We start from the raw sequence: 26,083 nt of genomic DNA, 5'->3' as shown, positions 1-26,083 counted from the left end.
CCCAGGGGATTTTGCGCAGAACAAGTGTCTCATAGACATATTTCTGGAAGGCTTCCCAGGGGATTTTGCGCAGAACAAGTGTTTCATAGACATATTTCTGGAAGGCTTCCCAGGGGATTTTGAGCAGACCAAGAGTCTCATAGACATATTTCTGGAAGGCTTCCCAGGGGATTTTGAGCAGACCAAAAGTCTCATAGACATATTTCTGGAAGGCTTCCCAGGGGATTTTGCACAGAACAAGTGTCTCATAGATATATTTCTGGAAGGCTTCCCAGGGGATTTTGAGCAGACCAAGAGTCTCATAGACATATTTCTGGAAGGCTTCCCAGGGGATTTTGCACTGAACAAGTGTCTCATAGACATATTTCTGGAAGGCTTCCCAGGGGATTTTGCACTGAACAAGTGTCTCATAGACATATTTCTGGAAGGCTTCCCAGGGGATTTTGAGCAGACCAAGAGTCTCATAGACATATTTCTGGAAGGCTTCCCAGGGGATTTTGCACTGAACAAGTGTCTCATAGACATATTTCTGGAAGGCTTCCCAGGAGATTTTGAGCAGACCAAGAGTCTCATGGACATATTTCTAGAAGGCTTCCCAGGGGATTTTGAGCAGACCAAGAGTCTCATAGACATATTTCTGGAAGGCTTCCCAGGGGATTTTGCACTGAACAAGTGTCTCATAGACATATTTCTGGAAGGCTTCCCAGGGGATTTTGAGCAGAACAAGAGTCTCATAGACATATTTCTGGAAGGCTTCCCAGGGGATTTTGCACTGAACAAGTGTCTCATAGACATATTTCTGGAAGGCTTTCCAGGGGATTTTGCACAGAACAAGTGTGCCATAGACATATTTCTGGAAGGCTTCCCAGGGGATTTTGAGCAGAACAAGAGTCTCATAGACATATTTCTGGAAGGCTTCCCAGGGGATTTTGCACTGAACAAGTGTCTCATAGACATATTTCTGGAAGGCTTCCCAGGGGATTTTGTGCAGAACAAGTGTCTCATAGACATATTTCTGGAAGGCTTCCCAGGGGATTTTGAGCAGAACAAGAGTCTCATAGACATATTTCTGGAAGGTTCCCAGGGGATTTTGCACTGAACAAGTGTCTCATAGACATATTTCTGGAAGGCTTTCCAGGGGATTTTGCACAGAACAAGTGTGCCATAGACATATTTCTGGAAGGCTTCCTAGGGTATTCTGCAAAAAACAAACTAGCATTTCTTTTTAATTGAAAAGCGCTGTCTTGAGTCAATATCTAGTGAGAAAATGTTTTATAAAAAACAATCTAGTCTGAATATTTCCCAGCAACCCACACTCACACACTATTTATAATAAGGGGGATATTTATCACCCACTGCAGGGTGACTAGGGAGTGGATTGAAAACCCCTCAATGGGACAATATCATAGCATGTTATAAGATTAACATGAAATTAGTCTTTGACATTCTTTTATTTCTGTTCGATTCTGCTTGATTCCTGTAGAATCTTCACATACTTATCCAATTAATAGCTTTATCCATTCAAGACCATCAAGGTTCTGATACATTGACTTGTGAAGTTTCAGAAATGGTTTAAACATGCAGGTTAAAAATATTCAGCTCTATTGTCTGTCAACTTTGGAACATCTTTTGTAAAAAATGCGCCACTACAGCTTATGAGATTGTCCAAAGTACTGCAAATCATTGAAAATGTGAAGGATGTTTTGTTTTTCTTCATCAAATATCTTTTTATCTCTTTGCAATTTATATCAATGACACATCTTTAAGAATTCAATTCTTTCTTTTTTAAAATTCTGAGAAATTTTTTAATGTTCTCATTCTGTTTTGAATGTTTATATTTTATGTATTACCTACATGCTTTTAACGTTCCGAAACAAAGCCTCTACAATACTGATTTTTTTCCAACGTATGTTTTACAAAATTTACCATAGATCACATGATCTTAAACAGTCAGTACATATCATACATTTTAAAAATATTCTCTGAATAAACAACCATCAAATCACTTCTTCAATCATCAATCTATCAATTAATGGCCAATAAAGTATGTTTGAGGTTTCTACACACCTTAATGCTCAAAGAAGTGATAAATTGGGTGTAAGCACCATTTCCCTGCTTCTCTTTGTTGGGAAAAATATATATGAAAATAGCGAACAAAGATCGTGTTATGAGTAACTCATACTTGTGGCAAACCACAGCGATATTTGCAGCTAGTTTTTGAAAATAACTATTATCAAGGAGATATGTGCAAAATCAGCAATAATCAAGTTCACAATCAAATGCACAGATATATGTTTTGGTGCACTTTATAATATAAATTTTTACTTTTTATTGACTTTTACTTTCAAGCCCCTCAGCATTTATAAACAAAGTCATGCCTTTCTAAATTTACCCTCATATTAAGTGTAACTATAAAAGTAACAATTTTAATAGAGATATATGAAAATAAAGGTTTTCATTGCGACTGATATTTGATATACTTACTTGTAAAGCCAAAAAAGATTGAATTTACAATTATAATGAAGAAAAGAAAACTAGTAGATATTCAGAATAAAATTTAACTTGCTCCAATTTGAGGTGGAAGCTTTACATTTTGTACCACCCAGTCTGAATAGCATGACAAACGATCATTTTTTTTTCTCTTTTATTTCCTATACTAGTATATCAAATCAGGAGTCACACTGCATGCAAACAGACATCTATCGTAACATGCAAGCATAATGAAAAAAGAAGCAAAATCATTCATTTGATATACTCTCGAGATAAAATGTTGATTGAGTACAGCGTACCATTGAAAGTCTATCATTTTATCATCGAGGTTGCTGTTCATCGATTGCAAAATCACGTAATCGATTATCGTGAAATGCCTATATTTAATTAAATAAAAAATGAACAGTAGAACATTGGAATTAAAAATCAGTCTTTTATCTGGCAATTACGGTACTTAAACCTTAAATTTATCATTGAAAAGTTTTTTCTAAACAAATTAAACAAAACATTAGACATCCTTTATGTTTACTCATTATAAAGTGAAACAGATTACATTTGAATTTGTAATTCTTTCTTCATACTTAATTTTATACATTATTATGAGTTTCATTTTAATTACATAATCAGATGGCATGCCTAATAATTTTTTCCAATGATCGATTTGGTTTGGAACCAATTTTCAATCTCTAATATAAATTATACAATTACTTTGAGAAAAAAAATGTACTTTTAATGGATCTTTAAACACAAAGAACAGTCACAGTTTAAAACTGATCAAAGAAAATGTTAAAATTTCATTCAGAAAACTCATTCATGGGAAGAAGTCTAGCCAAACTTAAATATTTGGTTTTACTGATCCTCGACATTGGCACTAAAACCACAATGATAATATTTATGTTTAAAATAAGGGCATTCAATGATGAGAAAGGCATGTTAATCGTGTATTAGACAACTGTGAAGTATTTAAATTCAGCTGTAAACTTTAACACTAAGAAGCCAAAAGGCCTACTCTTCCAATATATTTTTGTGTATTTAATGAGAATAAAAAGCTGTTTTAATTTCCACAGAGGTCAAAATGTAGACCTGACATCAGACAAATATAATTATGAAAACACAGTAAAAGAAACCCTTTTGAAGAAAAAACAATCTTAAATAGCAGTCTTACAATCATAATCTGAAATTTTGGTTGAAATTCGCCCATAAGGCTGTGCCATGCCCAGGTAAAATGCTTTCTGGGCTGGCTCCAATACTGAATGTTATATAGAAGGGCTTGTTGAAACGTTTAATGCCTAGCAGAAGTGTAAGAATTCAGGCTTGTTTATCCAAAATACTAATTTTGATGACTGAAACATCCGTAATCCAAAGCATTTGTTATATATGCAAGAGCACCCCACGCAAATGTCAATGATCGGCTTTTTTGGTTTTTCTAAGATGATAAAGGGACATAGCTCATCAACAAAAATTCAACTAAATGTATAAGCTCAACTATGTAAACAATGTTAGTTTCTGCAAGACAACAAATACCACAACGACACAAAGACTACCACAAATTCATACTTTTTTCTAGAAAGACAACGATGGACGTGCTAAAAAAATATTCAGTTGTCATTTTTTCCTTCAATACTTCACCGCTTTTAACATTAAGAAGTGATTTTAAATCACAATACCTATTTATGTTTGTTTTACAATTTAGAATCATACATACTGGTATCACAACCTAGGGGATTGTTTCAATATTAAACCGACATTAAATCTTACACAAAATAACTAAATAATAAATTTCACCAAGTACACAAGGAACATAACATTCTTTTTTTCTATTCTTTCAATAAATCTCCTGTAAAATTTCTCCAGACATTTATTAAACAATCTGTCTGATTAATAAATAATACCTGGCGGGTCTTACAGAGACAAAACATAGATCTACATACTCAATTGACTTCTGAACTTGGGTTTAAAGGAACTTGCTCATGTTTTGACACCAAAAATAATTTTCTTGATAATGCAACAGAAAACTTTGACATAACAATTAATTTACATGAATATTGAAATTGCAGAAAAAAAATCAAAAGTATAAAAAAAACACCTGGTTCTAGTGGGGAACGAACCCACACCAGTGAGTAAGTCAAGAAAAAATTACAAAATGTTACTGTATCCACTTGCCCACAGGGACTCATACCAAGCTGAGAGATATTTTAATTTTAACTGAAAACATTGGTGCAATCAGGTGATAATGTCAATCAAACAATCATCCATGTTAGTAAAGTATCTCAAAATTGTGGACTTCAAAGACAATATATGAGCATTTATCAACATTTGTTGAATGGTTCCACACTCCTAATGATTTACCAATAAAAAAACATGAATGAGTCCCTTTAAAAACCAAATTAGAACAAAGAAAAACATAAGGTGTGAATGCATTTTTCATCTGTAATTCTGCTTATCCAACTGATCCTATTTGAGAAAATAGCGAAATCAAGTTGTGGTAAAGCCAGATTTTTTCAAACATAAAACTTCAATGATTTATCATTTTTCATTAAATTGTGACATATTTACCTTGAGGTATATGGCTGTTTATATCACTGGAATATGATAGACTGCATACTGCACACATCTGAAAAATAAAGACAGCCATTTGGACTGGATCATGTGAGGTTGTGCACATATGGGACATATCAGGAATATGCACGTTTGTGGTGAACAAATTAAAATTGTTAGTTATGGTATCCACAACTTTATTTAATTACAATTTATTTGATCTGATTTTTGAAGACAGCGATATAACCAAAACAAAAAAAAATCCCATTTTTTTTTATAAAAGTTAGATTTATTGTACATCTAAGGCTCTCTATGATGAACAAGTAATGTTGTTAGCTCCGAAAAGCTTTTATGGGGACAAACATAGGTACAATTTTATAACTTTCTATCACGGTACCTGGTAACCTCTGCGATGATTACCATTAACCATTCCTCAAGGTGCTAACAATTACCAATCATTGAAAAAGGTCTGAGTGGTGAAAGAACCCAGAGTAGACTCATTCAGAGACTGAGTTTGATATACTAACCACTCCGACATCACTGCTGGCGTTTTTTTTCAGAGCCCAAGAAAACACATATCAGGTGGGTCTCAATCCCACAACCTATTGTGTTAAAAACAGTGTAATGCTTAGACCACAGCACTTTTTCAGCAAAATTGGGAATGGCCTGGCCCCTTCATGCTGGGATATTTTAGCTCCCAAACACTACAAATTGAAAAAGATTAACACATGCACTTGAAGCTAATTTATTCACTTATAATTTATAAATGGAATATTAATATAGATTAAGAAACAAACAGATCAGTATTCATTTCTTCAACTGAGAAATAGCCTCATTCTGAAGGAAAATGAAAAAGCCCTGGATCACTAACATAACAAACGCAAAAGCTGTCCTCTTTCTAGTTTTGTGGTTAAGATCCCAATGAGCCGATTTGGTAAGAGAGCTGCCCTAGTGATATCATATGGAGAAGTCATGGGTTTAAGGGCCACTTCCATTCCGAAGTTTACTTTACACATACACAGTTACATGAGAGTATGATTTTTTGGGAAATCTGGCGGTTTTGTAAATTGTAAATTTGTCTTGTGGTGAAAGACAATAAATGTTGTTTTCGAACGTTTGCAGGACAAACAAATGCACGTGTCCTCAATTAAACACTTGTTTTGTCTTTAATGTTATATGGTGATACAATTTTATGAAACAAAAGCGTATTGTGTGATGAAAAAAGTGTGAATTTAACGTGAATATTTAGTGACATAATTGATTACAAGGGAGGTCACTCCGCTTAATGTTATCGGAACTCCTCGGCATTTTTTTCATTTCGATGAAAACTGGCAAAGGTGTTCCGAATGAATGAAAAGGCTATATTAAACTATTAATTGCAGATCGAGCGACAGAAATACAGTACGTATTATATTATAAATATAGATGTCGTGTCGGATATCATCGTATTCACTTTCATCTTGGCTGCGGATGAAAATATCCTTACAAATTGAGAGATCATTTTCTAACCAGGTGTTGATTTATATGTAGAATATCATAATATGAGATAAAATGAACATAAATCAACTAAAATTTCGGGATCTTTCTATTTATTACATTTGCTTAGTAAACGATATTTGTTAGCTATAAAAATGATGGGACTGCAATACATGCATCCATGTTGCTGTTAATGTTACGCTCCGTCAGTAGAGCTAAATATGATTATTTAAGAACCACGCAGGTATCCGTGAGGATTAAAAAAAAAATATTCCAAGCGTCAACAGGAATTGGGGTTGGTGGGGTAATGGGGGTGAGGGATGGGGGTGATGGAGTAAAAATCGGTTTGTGCAACGTTGGGGGCACCTGAGTCGTAACAAACCAGTGTAACCAATGGTAAATTGTGTGTTGGATTATCATAAATCATAATAATGTTTATTACAACTTCAGCCTCCTTCATTAGCACAAATACGGCACAATTTCAGTATTTGTGGCAATAAACATTGTACATTATTAATATTACCCCCATCCTCAGTCTGTGCCGCCCTATAAGATTTGCTGTCAGTACGATTTATATAAAATGTATATCATCAAAACATAAACAACCCTCAACACTGGCTACTGCAAGTTTGGCTTATCAAATGAGTCTTAAAAAAGTCTCTCGTATATCACAAAACATATACTGCAACTCCAAACACCTGTCTAATCATATAACCTATCAATTTAAAGCGCTGCTAATCTGCATCGAAACCTCTGTCGCGACTATCAAAGGGGTTTATCTGTGTGAGCTTACTATCGGAGTACGTTCTACTTGTTACCATATTACTTTGATCGTATATCGCCGAAATATAGACCACCTAAAGAGGTAGACCCTTAGCAAAACCTTAAAATAGGTTTCATACACTCATATTTTCATCGAATTGAAATTGCTAGTATTTGAATTGTCAATTTTAAGCATCGAGTGTGGTCTGTTTTCTGGACATTTTAACTGGTCAATTTTGAGAGTCCTTACTTTACATAGACGTGAAATATCATGTCGTCGACGGATCTACAAAAGTACAGTACTTTCCTCTAGAGTCCGGCTCTCTTAGTTGACCTTGTCTTGAAACGCGTGTTGCAAAAAACAAAACCCCTTCGCTGAATAGAACATTCAATCAGTCATTAACAGATATGGACCTTTCTCTGTGTATTTTTTGATCTCGTTCGACCGTTTTTGTCAATCATAAACTACCATAACTAAATAAAAATATATCATTAACTCTTCGTTATCTGAGTCAAGGAGCAACTAGTCTCCATCCTCGTGACTCATTATTGGCAACCACCGTACGTCATAGATAACGTCAGGGTCAATACATGTTTGAACAGCGACCCTTTCATGATATATTACGAACATTTCACACTGTTCCTGTCAATGAACTTTCATTCGCATGAGTATTCCCCAACTATTCACTCTATCCTTTTTATGAGCCAGTGCAAACCATTTAAAATTGTTAAAATTATCTAGCAATAATAATGATGACATCACTTTTTCCTTTTTTTTGGACAAAATCAAGTGCAAAATTTGCTTTTTTGGTTGAAAAAGCGTTCACTATGCAATGCTTCATTACAAGATTTAATATACGCACACATCAGCGATTCTTCGTAAATAATTTGGTAGATGCAAGTTTTGTTAGATAGTCTGATCATATAATGGTAATCTAAATTATGGAAGCGTATATCGTATATACTGATGATATGATCATGGCATCTCGTTGACTCGTGTTATGGCTATTTAAGAACGATTTATAACACGACATATTGTAAAAATGATGTCGATTTTTTCACTTATTAATTAGAAGAAGTTGACATAAATTGTGTCGACGAATAGGTTAAGCAGACATGTGGTCGACACGAAATAAGTCGACATATCCATTCAATAAGTAGAGAAGACGTCTTAACTTCGGTCGACATAAAACAACTCGTCAAGACTTCATGACCACATCATCAGTATATATTACGACTATACGCTTCCATACTACATTGACTCTCATGCACTTTGTGCCATCATTGTATAACCAAAGCATTATGTCTGAGCTTAAATATTTGCATTTGCATTTGACAAAATGACCGTAGTAATAAGGTTAGTGTGTCCTTTTTACCAGTAGATGTATTTACTGTAATAAGCCCATCTTTGTAATCACGCGGCATGGCATTTAAAACCCGGCTTATACATAAGCACCTTGACATTAAAACTAAATAACACTGCGTTTGTACCCCCTCCCCCGTTGCACCCTAAATAACCATAATTTGCCTACCAAATAGTATTCAACAAGCTTGAAGGTCTGCGTAACGCATACAACCACGCTGATGGAATTATCAAATGCTGGCGAATATCGCGATTCTTTTAAAAGGGGTGGGGTGGGTGGGGGTGGGTGTGGAAGCGGTGGGGGGGGGGGGGCTCAAACATTTCATAAGATGAATTGGAAAAAAAAGTCCTCATTCATGATATAACAAGTAATTGCAGGGATGTTTTGGAGGGGGGGGGGTCTTAATTATTTCATACCACGCATGGACAAAAATGAACAAAAAAAACTCACCGATATAACAAGTAGTCGCAGAGTACTCCGTAATTTCGTACTCATTGTTGATAATCAGTCTGCCTGCGAATCATTTTCCAGTTTTCACATTTTACTTCAATTATCCGATGTTAATACCATTATCGTTCGATTATCTCATAATCCCATTGAACATATCCAGTTCGTAATCATTATTTAAACATCTTCATTTAATGTTAGACGAATCAGTTATTCAACATTACCTAGATTTTGGCTGTATCAAAATCTCAGAGCAAACTTCGACTCGATTATGTGCAGTACAGTGCAAGAGTCAACGCTTAAACTCTAAGTTAAATATCACTTTCAGTTATCATTTTATATGTATGTATTTTGCGTTATTCTTTACCTAAAAGTCAATTTATCATATATTTTTCACAACTTTAAGTCCAGCGGATGAAAGATATCCTGCAAAGTATTCGTGGGAGTTGAAATTTACGCTAAGTAATCAGTATTTACCTAGACAGAATAGGTATAATACGTCCCGAAATGCCACCAGAAAAAAACGCTGGTCAAAATCTTTTTAGCGTAAACTGTCAATAGCGAGTACCACATTTATTGTAAGTTTACTATTCGACCCTATTCAATCAATTATACTGTCAGTTCAAACCCAGTAATTATAAACAATGTCTATCAAAAGTGTCAACAGAAATATTGTTTAAAATAACAAACAACGTAAACGTTTGTATTCAAACTGCCGTTGAATTGAATAAAAGAGGTTTAACCACTGCAAATATGATAAATATAATAAATAAACAGCAAGTTTTAAAGACACTCAACCCCTAGCGCATCTTCACAGCCGCTTTCGTAGCGGATTGTCTTAAATGCGAGCTATACCAGCGAGATATCGGCCCTCGTCAATGAATGGCCCAGTGATACAGTGGCCCACTAGTTGGCTACGATACACACCGTTTTAATAGCTATCACTCGTCTCCTGCATAGTCTATAGAAGCCATCGTAAATACTCGGCATCTCCGCGAGCTGGGAAAGTTCTATTGCTATTGTCTATATACCAGAGCATACACTGTATATTGTAGCTGGCCGGATTATTTATCTATGAACATGCATAAAAACAGCTAGTTTAGTTTAGTTAAGTTTAAACATATTTATTTTACAACGATTGTGAAACAAGTTAGTACAACATTATATTAATCACTCTCGATGGCACGATTTTACACGAGAGTGTTGTCTTGAGTTGTGGGGGAAACCGGAGAACCTGGAAAAAACCCACTTGTCCGGCTTGGTGACCACATTCCAAACTCACATGCGCCCAAGCCGGGAATCGAACCCGTGTCGCCAAGGTGAGAAGCGAGTGCGCTAACCACTGCGCTAACCGGACAGCCGAAACAGTTCAAGTTGTATTGGGGCTCAAGAACGCTTTGTTCAAACCATGCACCCCCCCCCCCTCACAACAACAACAACAACAACAGCACATAAACAGCCTCCGTGGTCCAGTGGTCCAGTCTCTTTATAAAAAAGAGGTCGTGGGTTCAAATGATACTCGAGGTAGATGTAAGATCTTTTTTTTGTACTATGATTGAGACTATTTTCTTTGTATTCGTCTATCCATTAACGCCCTTCTCTGAATGGTTACCAGAAGGCGGGGCTGAGCCATCCAAGTTCTAGCACGTTGACAAATTACAACGCTATTCCTTTACATGTATAACGCATGCTATTTATTGAACGTTGCCCTTGACAACATGGTAAACAACAGTTACAGCACCCACAGCTCGGGGTATTGAAATTATACACGAGCGCTTTATAATTTCTCCTTAATACATGTAATATCACATGTCCTTTAGAAATATAAATGTTTGCTGATAAAATGGTGTACGTTTCACAGCAATTGGGCATTTAAAGGCGGACTTAAGTAAACAGCGATTTTATATTTATATATTTTTAATAAAGATGTATTATCATTGAATTCTTTCATACAACTGTTTTTGCACCATCTATAAGTACACACCGATAATAGAAAAGGGCAATCAAGTAGACCATAAATACCGGTCAGTCTGTGTGGTATAAGTAATGACATTTCACATTATGTAGACAGGTCTTTAAGCATCTAAGTTGGACCTCCAAGTGGTCAGTACTGGACGGCGAAGAGTACTGGGGTCAGGATGAGGATAAGAATCGTATTTAAACTAAACTAGTATATATAGTAGCATGTATATACCACAAGCGAATCCAGAATGCACCATTTTATACCATAAATTTGCTAAAGATTTCCTGTCAGAGGTCTATCAAACCCCTATTAAAATGTTTAGACCCTAATGTATATTTTTCGATTCTGAAAATAGGGACACCATAGGTCTATGTTGCGCACCCTCTAACAAATTCAAATCCTAGAATCGGCCCTGAATATGAGCAACCAATTACAATTATTTATATTTATACTTGAGTTTAATACCAAGAGGTACACAAAACCTATACACATGTATGACTTTGCTTACTATATATTAAATGACAGTAAACGTTGTAGCCATTGTATAGTAAGCGTTTTTTTCTGAATTGCAGATAGACGTCGCATTGTTGACCCTAATCATCGTGCACAATTATGTCGTATTTATTTAGTGAACTACTTAATTTACTCGGCTGACACGAGTTTTTAGACTCACAAAGTGTCAGTTAAAGTGAGTTTGAAACAGACTGTACATCAATGTAACAAGACCTACACTTTCTATGACCCATTATGCGGTGTTTAAACCGGTTTCCTGGCTCGGGCAAGAATTTGACGTCTCCAAAACGAGCAAAAAATACTACGTCTACACCACGGTTTATGTTTGCTTCGATTGTGAAGACATTTTTGCTGTAGAGACCAAGATATGTTCCCCCCGGACGACCAGGGCACCTGTAGCATTTTTGGAACTCTTATTTGAACGTGGTGGTTTTATCAACCGGCTACTGTCCAGAAAAATATACCGTGCTTGCCGGAGATGTCCGAGAAGTTACGATTTTTTTCGATTGTGGTTTTGATTCGATATTTTGATGGCCCGACAATTCCGACGGTATTCTAAAAACGTATTGCAGAAAGAGAAATCGCCAGTTTACACACACATTAATTATTGCAACAGTCTAATTAAACGTCTTGAGACGTTTCTTGTTTCCTACTAGTATTTGCCTTTCATGGACGGCGGCCCATTTCTTCTCTTTTTTCGTGATAAATAAATGAAGTTCATCTTTAATTCAATTAAACAGCAGTTCGTATAGACTAAATTGAGTGTACTGGAATATTTTTTCTGCATGGAAGATAAACTGTGAAGTGATGTATACATTGCAATGCCATTATTTTAGAATAATCAAAACATGCATGCGTATAAATATATTGAAGAAACGTACAAGCATGGGAATTTCATTCAATTTAGATGCTATACGAAATAAAATGGAATTCGGACGCCAAAGGAGTGATTTCACTTCTAAAGATATAGCCTTCATGGAATTGCTTATTGTGCACAAAATAATAATTTTGCAAAATAGTTATGGTATCCACAACTTTATTTAATTACAATTTATTTGATCTGATTTTTGAAGACAGCGATATAACCAAAACAAAAAAAAATCCCATTTTTTTTTATAAAAGTTAGATTTATTGTACATCTAAGGCTCTCTATGATGAACAAGTAATGTTGTTAGCTCCGAAAAGCTTTTATGGGGACAAACATAGGTACAATTTTATAACTTTCTATCACGGTACCTGGTAACCTCTGCGATGATTACCATTAACCATTCCTCAAGGTGCTAACAATTACCAATCATTGAAAAAGGTCTGAGTGGTGAAAGAACCCAGAGTAGACTCATTCAGAGACTGAGTTTGATATACTAACCACTCCGACATCACTGCTGGCGTTTTTTTTCAGAGCCCAAGAAAACACATATCAGGTGGGTCTCAATCCCACAACCTATTGTGTTAAAAACAGTGTAATGCTTAGACCACAGCACTTTTTCAGCAAAATTGGGAATGGCCTGGCCCCTTCATGCTGGGATATTTTAGCTCCCAAACACTACAAATTGAAAAAGATTAACACATGCACTTGAAGCTAATTTATTCACTTATAATTTATAAATGGAATATTAATATAGATTAAGAAACAAACAGATCAGTATTCATTTCTTCAACTGAGAAATAGCCTCATTCTGAAGGAAAATGAAAAAGCCCTGGATCACTAACATAACAAACGCAAAAGCTGTCCTCTTTCTAGTTTTGTGGTTAAGATCCCAATGAGCCGATTTGGTAAGAGAGCTGCCCTAGTGATATCATATGGAGAAGTCATGGGTTTAAGGGCCACTTCCATTCCGAAGTTTACTTTACACATACACAGTTACATGAGAGTATGATTTTTTGGGAAATCTGGCGGTTTTGTAAATTGTAAATTTGTCTTGTGGTGAAAGACAATAAATGTTGTTTTCGAACGTTTGCAGGACAAACAAATGCACGTGTCCTCAATTAAACACTTGTTTTGTCTTTAATGTTATATGGTGATACAATTTTATGAAACAAAAGCGTATTGTGTGATGAAAAAAGTGTGAATTTAACGTGAATATTTAGTGACATAATTGATTACAAGGGAGGTCACTCCGCTTAATGTTATCGGAACTCCTCGGCATTTTTTTCATTTCGATGAAAACTGGCAAAGGTGTTCCGAATGAATGAAAAGGCTATATTAAACTATTAATTGCAGATCGAGCGACAGAAATACAGTACGTATTATATTATAAATATAGATGTCGTGTCGGATATCATCGTATTCACTTTCATCTTGGCTGCGGATGAAAATATCCTTACAAATTGAGAGATCATTTTCTAACCAGGTGTTGATTTATATGTAGAATATCATAATATGAGATAAAATGAACATAAATCAACTAAAATTTCGGGATCTTTCTATTTATTACATTTGCTTAGTAAACGATATTTGTTAGCTATAAAAATGATGGGACTGCAATACATGCATCCATGTTGCTGTTAATGTTACGCTCCGTCAGTAGAGCTAAATATGATTATTTAAGAACCACGCAGGTATCCGTGAGGATTAAAAAAAAAATATTCCAAGCGTCAACAGGAATTGGGGTTGGTGGGGTAATGGGGGTGAGGGATGGGGGTGATGGAGTAAAAATCGGTTTGTGCAACGTTGGGGGCACCTGAGTCGTAACAAACCAGTGTAACCAATGGTAAATTGTGTGTTGGATTATCATAAATCATAATAATGTTTATTACAACTTCAGCCTCCTTCATTAGCACAAATACGGCACAATTTCAGTATTTGTGGCAATAAACATTGTACATTATTAATATTACCCCCATCCTCAGTCTGTGCCGCCCTATAAGATTTGCTGTCAGTACGATTTATATAAAATGTATATCATCAAAACATAAACAACCCTCAACACTGGCTACTGCAAGTTTGGCTTATCAAATGAGTCTTAAAAAAGTCTCTCGTATATCACAAAACATATACTGCAACTCCAAACACCTGTCTAATCATATAACCTATCAATTTAAAGCGCTGCTAATCTGCATCGAAACCTCTGTCGCGACTATCAAAGGGGTTTATCTGTGTGAGCTTACTATCGGAGTACGTTCTACTTGTTACCATATTACTTTGATCGTATATCGCCGAAATATAGACCACCTAAAGAGGTAGACCCTTAGCAAAACCTTAAAATAGGTTTCATACACTCATATTTTCATCGAATTGAAATTGCTAGTATTTGAATTGTCAATTTTAAGCATCGAGTGTGGTCTGTTTTCTGGACATTTTAACTGGTCAATTTTGAGAGTCCTTACTTTACATAGACGTGAAATATCATGTCGTCGACGGATCTACAAAAGTACAGTACTTTCCTCTAGAGTCCGGCTCTCTTAGTTGACCTTGTCTTGAAACGCGTGTTGCAAAAAACAAAACCCCTTCGCTGAATAGAACATTCAATCAGTCATTAACAGATATGGACCTTTCTCTGTGTATTTTTTGATCTCGTTCGACCGTTTTTGTCAATCATAAACTACCATAACTAAATAAAAATATATCATTAACTCTTCGTTATCTGAGTCAAGGAGCAACTAGTCTCCATCCTCGTGACTCATTATTGGCAACCACCGTACGTCATAGATAACGTCAGGGTCAATACATGTTTGAACAGCGACCCTTTCATGATATATTACGAACATTTCACACTGTTCCTGTCAATGAACTTTCATTCGCATGAGTATTCCCCAACTATTCACTCTATCCTTTTTATGAGCCAGTGCAAACCATTTAAAATTGTTAAAATTATCTAGCAATAATAATGATGACATCACTTTTTTCCTTTTTTTTGGACAAAATCAAGTGCAAAATTTGCTTTTTTGGTTGAAAAAGCGTTCACTATGCAATGCTTCATTACAAGATTTAATATACGCACACATCAGCGATTCTTCGTAAATAATTTGGTAGATGCAAGTTTTGTTAGATAGTCTGATCATATAATGGTAATCTAAATTATGGAAGCGTATATCGTATATACTGATGATATGATCATGGCATCTCGTTGACTCGTGTTATGGCTATTTAAGAACGATTTATAACACGACATATTGTAAAAATGATGTCGATTTTTTCACTTATTAATTAGAAGAAGTTGACATAAATTGTGTCGACGAATAGGTTAAGCAGACATGTGGTCGACACGAAATAAGTCGACATATCCATTCAATAAGTAGAGAAGACGTCTTAACTTCGGTCGACATAAAACAACTCGTCAAGACTTCATGACCACATCATCAGTATATATTACGACTATACGCTTCCATACTACATTGACTCTCATGCACTTTGTGCCATCATTGTATAACCAAAGCATTATGTCTGAGCTTAAATATTTGCATTTGCATTTGACAAAATGACCGTAGTAATAAGGTTAGTGTGTCCTTTTTACCAGTAGATGTATTTACTGTAATAAGCCCATCTTTGTAATCACGCGGCATGGCATTTAAAACCCGGCTTATACATAAGCACCTTGACATTAAAACTAAATAACACTGCGTTTGTACCCCCTCCCCCGTTGCACCCTAAATAACCATAATTTGCCTACCAAATAGTATTCAACAAGCTTGAAGGTCTGCGTAACGCATACAACCACGCTGATGGAATTATCAAATGCTGGCGAATATCGCGATTCTTTTAAAAGGGGTGGGGTGGGTGGGGGTGGGTGTGGAAGCGGTGGGGGGGGGGGGGGGGCTCAAACATTTCATAAGATGAATTGGAAAAAAAAGTCCTCATTCATGATATAACAAGTAATTGCAGGGATGTTTTGGAGGGGGGGGGGGTCTTAATTATTTCATACCACGCATGGACAAAAATGAACAAAAAAAACTCACCGATATAACAAGTAGTCGCAGAGTACTCCGTAATTTCGTACTCATTGTTGATAATCAGTCTGCCTGCGAATCATTTTCCAGTTTTCACATTTTACTTCAATTATCCGATGTTAATACCATTATCGTTCGATTATCTCATAATCCCATTGAACATATCCAGTTCGTAATCATTATTTAAACATCTTCATTTAATGTTAGACGAATCAGTTATTCAACATTACCTAGATTTTGGCTGTATCAAAATCTCAGAGCAAACTTCGACTCGATTATGTGCAGTACAGTGCAAGAGTCAACGCTTAAACTCTAAGTTAAATATCACTTTCAGTTATCATTTTATATGTATGTATTTTGCGTTATCCTTTACCTAAAAGTCAATTTATCATATATTTTTCACAACTTTAAGTCCAGCGGATGAAAGATATCCTGCAAAGTATTCGTGGGAGTTGAAATTTACGCTAAGTAATCAGTATTTACCTAGACAGAATAGGTATAATACGTCCCGAAATGCCACCAGAAAAAAACGCTGGTCAAAATCTTTTTAGCGTAAACTGTCAATAGCGAGTACCACATTTATTGTAAGTTTACTATTCGACCCTATTCAATCAATTATACTGTCAGTTCAAACCCAGTAATTATAAACAATGTCTATCAAAAGTGTCAACAGAAATATTGTTTAAAATAACAAACAACGTAAACGTTTGTATTCAAACTGCCGTTGAATTGAATAAAAGAGGTTTAACCACTGCAAATATGATAAATATAATAAATAAACAGCAAGTTTTAAAGACACTCAACCCCTAGCGCATCTTCACAGCCGCTTTCGTAGCGGATTGTCTTAAATGCGAGCTATACCAGCGAGATATCGGCCCTCGTCAATGAATGGCCCAGTGATACAGTGGCCCACTAGTTGGCTACGATACACACCGTTTTAATAGCTATCACTCGTCTCCTGCATAGTCTATAGAAGCCATCGTAAATACTCGGCATCTCCGCGAGCTGGGAAAGTTCTATTGCTATTGTCTATATACCAGAGCATACACTGTATATTGTAGCTGGCCGGATTATTTATCTATGAACATGCATAAAAACAGCTAGTTTAGTTTAGTTAAGTTTAAACATATTTATTTTACAACGATTGTGAAACAAGTTAGTACAACATTATATTAATCACTCTCGATGGCACGATTTTACACGAGAGTGTTGTCTTGAGTTGTGGGGGAAACCGGAGAACCTGGAAAAAACCCACTTGTCCGGCTTGGTGACCACATTCCAAACTCACATGCGCCCAAGCCGGGAATCGAACCCGTGTCGCCAAGGTGAGAAGCGAGTGCGCTAACCACTGCGCTAACCGGACAGCCGAAACAGTTCAAGTTGTATTGGGGCTCAAGAACGCTTTGTTCAAACCATGCACCCCCCCCCCCTCACAACAACAACAACAACAACAGCACATAAACAGCCTCCGTGGTCCAGTGGTCCAGTCTCTTTATAAAAAAGAGGTCGTGGGTTCAAATGATACTCGAGGTAGATGTAAGATCTTTTTTTTGTACTATGATTGAGACTATTTTCTTTGTATTCGTCTATCCATTAACGCCCTTCTCTGAATGGTTACCAGAAGGCGGGGCTGAGCCATCCAAGTTCTAGCACGTTGACAAATTACAACGCTATTCCTTTACATGTATAACGCATGCTATTTATTGAACGTTGCCCTTGACAACATGGTAAACAACAGTTACAGCACCCACAGCTCGGGGTATTGAAATTATACACGAGCGCTTTATAATTTCTCCTTAATACATGTAATATCACATGTCCTTTAGAAATATAAATGTTTGCTGATAAAATGGTGTACGTTTCACAGCAATTGGGCATTTAAAGGCGGACTTAAGTAAACAGCGATTTTATATTTATATATTTTTAATAAAGATGTATTATCATTGAATTCTTTCATACAACTGTTTTTGCACCATCTATAAGTACACACCGATAATAGAAAAGGGCAATCAAGTAGACCATAAATACCGGTCAGTCTGTGTGGTATAAGTAATGACATTTCACATTATGTAGACAGGTCTTTAAGCATCTAAGTTGGACCTCCAAGTGGTCAGTACTGGACGGCGAAGAGTACTGGGGTCAGGATGAGGATAAGAATCGTATTTAAACTAAACTAGTATATATAGTAGCATGTATATACCACAAGCGAATCCAGAATGCACCATTTTATACCATAAATTTGCTAAAGATTTCCTGTCAGAGGTCTATCAAACCCCTATTAAAATGTTTAGACCCTAATGTATATTTTTCGATTCTGAAAATAGGGACACCATAGGTCTATGTTGCGCACCCTCTAACAAATTCAAATCCTAGAATCGGCCCTGAATATGAGCAACCAATTACAATTATTTATATTTATACTTGAGTTTAATACCAAGAGGTACACAAAACCTATACACATGTATGACTTTGCTTACTATATATTAAATGACAGTAAACGTTGTAGCCATTGTATAGTAAGCGTTTTTTTCTGAATTGCAGATAGACGTCGCATTGTTGACCCTAATCATCGTGCACAATTATGTCGTATTTATTTAGTGAACTACTTAATTTACTCGGCTGACACGAGTTTTTAGACTCACAAAGTGTCAGTTAAAGTGAGTTTGAAACAGACTGTACATCAATGTAACAAGACCTACACTTTCTATGACCCATTATGCGGTGTTTAAACCGGTTTCCTGGCTCGGGCAAGAATTTGACGTCTCCAAAACGAGCAAAAAATACTACGTCTACACCACGGTTTATGTTTGCTTCGATTGTGAAGACATTTTTGCTGTAGAGACCAAGATATGTTCCCCCCGGACGACCAGGGCACCTGTAGCATTTTTGGAACTCTTATTTGAACGTGGTGGTTTTATCAACCGGCTACTGTCCAGAAAAATATACCGTGCTTGCCGGAGATGTCCGAGAAGTTACGATTTTTTTCGATTGTGGTTTTGATTCGATATTTTGATGGCCCGACAATTCCGACGGTATTCTAAAAACGTATTGCAGAAAGAGAAATCGCCAGTTTACACACACATTAATTATTGCAACAGTCTAATTAAACGTCTTGAGACGTTTCTTGTTTCCTACTAGTATTTGCCTTTCATGGACGGCGGCCCATTTCTTCTCTTTTTTCGTGATAAATAAATGAAGTTCATCTTTAATTCAATTAAACAGCAGTTCGTATAGACTAAATTGAGTGTACTGGAATATTTTTTCTGCATGGAAGATAAACTGTGAAGTGATGTATACATTGCAATGCCATTATTTTAGAATAATCAAAACATGCATGCGTATAAATATATTGAAGAAACGTACAAGCATGGGAATTTCATTCAATTTAGATGCTATACGAAATAAAATGGAATTCGGACGCCAAAGGAGTGATTTCACTTCTAAAGATATAGCCTTCATGGAATTGCTTATTGTGCACAAAATAATAATTTTGCAAAATAGTAGTTATTGAAAACCTCTTAAAATAAGTCAATGAATATGCAATCGAATTGAAATATTACAATAAATGCCAGCGGGTTTCAAGTTATTTCTCATGTTGTGAAGCCATTCAGATATCTTTTACTCAATGAAAAAAAATATATATATATATATAAAAAATTGTAAAACGCAGCAGAAAAAAATAGACCAAATTGTAATCAAAGGCGCATTGTAGCCCTCGAAAGGAATTTGTGTCAAAAGATCCTTTCATATGGAGTGCAAACCAATTTGAACAATCAAGTGTCCCAAACGGTAGTCTGAATACTCGTGCTATCAAAGTGTTTAGTCTAATATATTGTCAGAGCGCTCGATTGAGTGAATAGCTCTATTTATATTGTTTTAGTTTCTTTTATATGCAAGTTGTCTTATGATGCTGGGGCGGTTCAATGATTTGATGTTAAAGGGGCGCTCTTTATGGCATGGGGGCACACTTTAGGACGTGCACCCCCAGTCCCACAACCCTTTTTTACTTCAAGCTGCACTTATAGATTGTACGTTTTGACAACTTTTTATTTTTTTTGTCTTGGAACGAGCCAATTTTTGCGAAAATGCATGGAAACCAGTTATATAAGATTGCTTACAAAAATTAGATCGCAGACTTTTGTATTTAAGTTCAAAATATTTTATGTTTTATGCATTTTTCTTAATACATTTTCTAACGGAAATATGAAAACCTGCGATCTGATCTTTTGTCAGCAATATTTGATCATTTGTTTGCAGATGTTTACGCAAACAAATGCTCTTTCCAAGACAAAAAATAAAAAAGTTGAAAAAACAGTCTGTGAGCGTGCAGCTTTAAATTGTGATGTAAACTATGCATATTTGTTTCTACGATTCTGATATGGGACGATAAGATTGACAATTATTTTTTGCTGTTTGTTTTTGTTTTGTTGTTGCTGCTTTCTGGTTGGTGGACGGGATACGCCTCTGGATTAGATAGTTTGACGTACCTGAAACATTTAAACCGGTTATTTTTTTTGACCGCGAACTAATTGAAAGTCAAACATAGCGAAAGCAGTGAACGCTATAATTACGCATGTTCAACATACATGAATGGCTTTTATTTTGATAATGATAATGTTCTAGATCTGAAAAAAATATGTACTACAAACGAAACAGTGTTATTCTCCAGTCATAAAATTTGTAAAAGTCACTTCAACCTTTTTTGAAGTAACTGTAACAGTTTAACAACACGTGTGACGATATTTCTTCTTTCGGCGGCCATTCACAGAAAGTAAACCATAACTAATTCTAAATAACACACAGCAACAAACAGTTAGGTATTCAATAGGTATTGAAAATTGCACAAATACAAACTCTTTTGGTGCGTATTCAAATTGTTACAGATGGACTACAAGCTACCGCATGAAATGAGTGTCATTAGTTTAGATTATTTTACTCTTCTTATACTATATTCACTGCTGGGAATCTTTGACTCTGATGGAGCTCGAACCCAAAGATGATCGTCACATAGAATTGTATTGAATTGACATATTATTACTTTTAAACAATATCAAAGGACTGAGGGGACATATTTTAGTGTCCTTGATGAGGGGCGGGAAGCTATACCACTAGATCACTCTAACTCTGGTGAGGATCGAACCCGAAACCTCCTTCATGAGAGGCGGACAGCTTTACCACTAGATCACTCTATTACTGGTGGCCAGGGATCCAACCCACAACCTCCTTGGTTAGAGGCGGGCAGCTATACTACTAGATCACTCTAACAATGGTAGGGATCAAACTAGATAACTCTAACACTGGTAGAGATCAAACCTACAACCTCCTTGGTTAGAGGCGGGCAGCTATACCACTATATCACTCTAACAATGGTAGGGATCAAACCTGCAACCTCCTTGGATAGAGGCGGGCAGCTATACTACTTGATCACTCTAACAATGGTAGGGATCAAACCCACAACCTCCTTGGTTAGAGGCGGGCAGCTATACCACTAGATCACTCTAACAATGGTAGTGATCAAACCTACAACCTCCTTGGTTAGAGGCGGGCAGCTATACCACTAGATCACACTAACACTGGTGGCGATCAAACCCACAACCTCCTTGGTTAGAGGCGGGCAGCTATACCACTAGATCACTCTAACAATGGTAGTGATCGAACCTACAACCTCCTTGGTTAGAGGCGGGCAGCTATACCACTAGATCACTCTAACAATGGTGGTGATCGAACCTACAGCCTCCTTGGTTAGAGGCGGGCAGCTATATAACTAGATCACTCTAACACTGGTAGTGATCGAACCTACAACCTCCTTGGTTAGAGGCGGGCAGCTATACCACTAGATCACTCTAACACTGGTAGGGATCAAACCCACAACCTCCTTGGTTAGAGGAGGGCAGCTATACCACTAGATCACTCTAACACTGGTAGGGATCAAACCTACAACCTCCTTGGTTAGAGGCGGGCAGCTATACCACTAGATCGCTCTAACAATGGTAGTGATCGAACCTACAACCTCCTTGGTTAGAGGCGGGCAGCTATACCACTAGATCACTCTAACACTGGTAGGGAACAAACCTACAACCTCCTTGGTTAGAGGCGGGCAGCTATACCACTAGATCACTCTAACAATGGTGGCGATCAAACCTACAACCTCCTTGGTTAGAGGCGGGCAGCTATACTACTAGATCACTCTAACACTGGTGGCGATCAAACCTACAACCTCCTTGGATAGAGGCGGGCAGCTATACCACTAGATCACTCTAACAATGGTGGCGATCAAACCTACAACCTCCTTGGTTAGAGGCGGGCAGCTATACCACTAGATCACTCTAACACTGGTGGTGATCAAACCTACAACCTCCTTGGTTAGAGGCGGGCAGCTATACCACTAGATCACTCTAACACTGGTAGTGATCAAACCTACAACCTCCTTGGTTAGAGGCGGGCAGCTATACCACTAGATCACTCTAACACTGGTAGGGATCGAACCCACAACCTCCTTGGTTAGAGGCGGGCAGCTCTACCACTAGATCACTCTAACAATTGTAGGGATCGAACCTACAACCTCCTTGGTAAGAGGCGGGCAGCTATACCACTAGATCACTCTAACAATGGTAGCGATCGAATCTACAACCTCCTTGGTTAGAGGCGGGCAGCTATACCACTTGATCACTCTAACACTGGTAGGGATCAAACCCACAACCTCCTTGGTAAGAGGCGGGCAGCTATACCACTAGATCACTCTAACAATGGTAGCGATCGAACCCACAACCTCCTTGGTTAGAGGCGGGCAGCTATACCACTAGATCACTCTAACAATGGTAGCGATCGAACCTACAACCTCCTTGGTAAGAGGCGGGCAGCTATACCACTAGATCACTCTAACACTGGTAGCGATCCAACCTACAACCTCCTTGGTTAGAGGCGGGCAGCTATACCACTAGATCACTCTCACACTGGTAGTGATCGAACCTACAACCTCCTTGGTAAGAGGCGGGCAGCTATACCACTAGATCACTCTAACAATGGTAGCGATCGAACCTACAACCTCCTTGGTTAGAGGCGGGCAGCTATACCACTAGATCACTCTAACAATGGTAGTGATCAAACCTACAACCTCCTTGTTTAGAGGCGGGCAGCTATACCACTAGATCACTCTAACAATGGTAGCGATCGAACCTACAACCTCCTTGGTAAGAGGCGGGCAGCTATACCACTAAATCTCTCTAACACTGGTGGCGATCGAACCTACAACCTCCTTGGTTAGAGGCGGACAGCTATACCACTAGATCACTCTAACACTGGTGGCGATCGAACCTACAACCTCCTTGGTTAGAGGCGGACAGCTATACCACTAGATCACTCTAACAATGGTAGTGATCGAACCTGCAACCTCCTTGGTTAGAGGCGGGCAGCTATACCACTAGATCACTCTAACAATGGTAGTGATCAAACCCACAACCTCTTTGGTAAGAGGCGGGCAGCTATACTACTAGATCACTCTAACACTGGTGGCGATCGAACCTACAACCTCCTTGGTTAAAGGCGGACAGCTATACCACTAGATCACGATCACTCTAACAATGGTAGTGATCGAACCTACAACCTCCTTGGTTAGAGGCGGGCAGCTATACCACTAGATCACTCTAACAATGGTAGGGATCAAACCCACAACCTCCTTGGTGAGAGGCGGGCAGCTATACCACTAGATCACTCTAACTCTGGTGGTGATCGAAACTACAACCTCCTTGGTTAGAGGCGGGCAGCTATACCACTAGATCACTCTAACTCTGGTAGTGATCGAACCCACAACCTCCTTGGTTAGAGGCGGGCAGCTATACCACTAGAACACTCTAACAATGGTAGGGATCAAACCCACAACCTCCTTGGTGAGAGGCGGGCAGCTATACCACTAGATCACTCTAACTCTGGTGGTTATCGAACCTACAACCTCCTTGGTTAGAGGCGGGCAGATATACCACTAGATCATTCTAACACTGGTAGGGATCGAACCTACAACCTCCTTGGTAAGAGGCGGGCAGCTATACCACTAAATCACTCTAACACTGGTGGCGATCGAACCTACAACCTACTTGGGTAGAGGCGGGCAGCTATACCACTAGATCACTCTAACAATGGTAGGGATCGAACCCACAACCTTCTTGGTGAGAGGCGGGCAGCTATACAACTAGATCACTCTAACACTGGTGGTGATCGAACCTACAACCTCCTTGGTTAGAGACGGGCAGCTATACCACTAGATCACTCTAACACTGGTAGGGATCGAACCTACAACCTCCTTGGTTAGAGGCGGGCAGCTATACCACTAGATCACTCTAACACTGGTAGTGATCGAACCTACAACCTCCTTGGTTAGAGGCGGGCAGCTATACCACTAGATCACTCTAACACTGGTAGTGATCAAACCTACAACCTCCTTGGTGAGAGGCGGGCAGCTATACGACTAGATCAGTCTAACAATGGTAGTGATCAAACCTACAACCTCCTTGGTGAGAGGCGGGCAGCTATACCACTAGATCACTCTAACACTGGTAGTGATCAAACCTACAACCTCCTTGGTGAGAGGCGGGCAGCTATACCACTAGATCACTCTAACAATGGTAGTGATCAAACCTACAACCTCCTTGGTGAGAGGCGGGCAGCTATACCACTAGATCACTCTAACACTGGTAGTGATCGAACCCACAACCTCCTTGGTTAGAGGCGGGCAGCTATACCACTAGATCACTCTAACAATGGTAGTGATCGAAACCACAACCTCCTTGGTTAGAGGCGGGCAGCTATAGCACTAAATCTCTCTCACACTGGTAGGGATCGAACCTACAACCTCCTTGGTTAGAGGCGGGCAGCTATACCACTAGATCACTCTAACAATGGTAGTGATCGAACCTACAACCTCCTTGGTTAGAGGCGGGCAGCTATACCACTAGATCACTCTAACACTGGTAGGGATCGAACCTACAACCTCCTTGGTTAGAGGCGGGCAGCTATACCACTAGATCACTCTAACACTGGTAGTGATCAAACCTACAACCTCCTTGGTGAGAGGCGGGCAGCTATACCACTAGATCACTCTTACACTGGTAGTGATCGAACCCACAACCTCCTTGGTTATAGGCGGGTAGCTATACCACTAGATCACTCTAACACTGGTAGTGATCGAACCCACAACCTCCTTGGTTAGAGGCGGGCAGCTATATCACTTGATCACTCTAACACTGGTAGTGATCGAACCCACAACCTCCTTGGTTAGAGGCGGGCAGCTATACCACTAGATCACTCTAACAATGGTAGGGATCAAACCCACAACCTCCTTGGTGAGAGGCGGGCAGCTATACCACTAGATCACTCTAACTCTGGTGGTTATCGAACCTACAACCTCCTTGGTTAGAGGCGGGCAGATATACTACTAGATCATTCTAACACTGGTAGGGATCGAACCTACAACCTCCTTTGTAAGAGGCGGGCAGCTATACCACTAAATCACTCTAACACTGGTGGCAATCGAACCTACAACCTACTTGGGTAGAGGCGGGCAGCTATACCACTAGATCACTCTAACAATGGTAGGGATCAAACCCACAACCTTCTTGGTGAGAGGCGGGCAGCTATACAACTAGATCAC

General features: G+C 38.1%; 1 protein-coding gene across 1 annotated transcript in view; it reads right to left on the bottom strand.

Annotated features, from left to right (window-relative positions):
- LOC128242632 (A disintegrin and metalloproteinase with thrombospondin motifs 16-like) overlaps positions 1 to 9,342 on the bottom strand; it is a 70,913-nt gene extending 61,571 nt beyond the window's left edge. The window contains exons 1-2 of the mRNA XM_052959863.1: positions 9,081 to 9,342; positions 5,047 to 5,104 (exon numbers count right to left, since the gene is read on the bottom strand). Of these exons, the coding sequence (XP_052815823.1) occupies positions 5,047 to 5,104; positions 9,081 to 9,125 (103 nt within the window). The 5' untranslated portion in view covers positions 9,126 to 9,342. The remainder of the gene's footprint in view (positions 1 to 5,046; positions 5,105 to 9,080) is intronic.
- Between the last annotated feature and the right edge of the window lie 16,741 nt (positions 9,343 to 26,083).

This window comes from Mya arenaria, chromosome 8 (assembly GCF_026914265.1).
Source record: "Mya arenaria isolate MELC-2E11 chromosome 8, ASM2691426v1".
In the NCBI taxonomy this organism is placed as follows: Eukaryota; Metazoa; Mollusca; class Bivalvia; order Myida; family Myidae; genus Mya; species Mya arenaria.
Note: the sequence above shows the minus strand (reverse complement) of the source record. Positions and strands in the feature narration are given on the sequence as shown.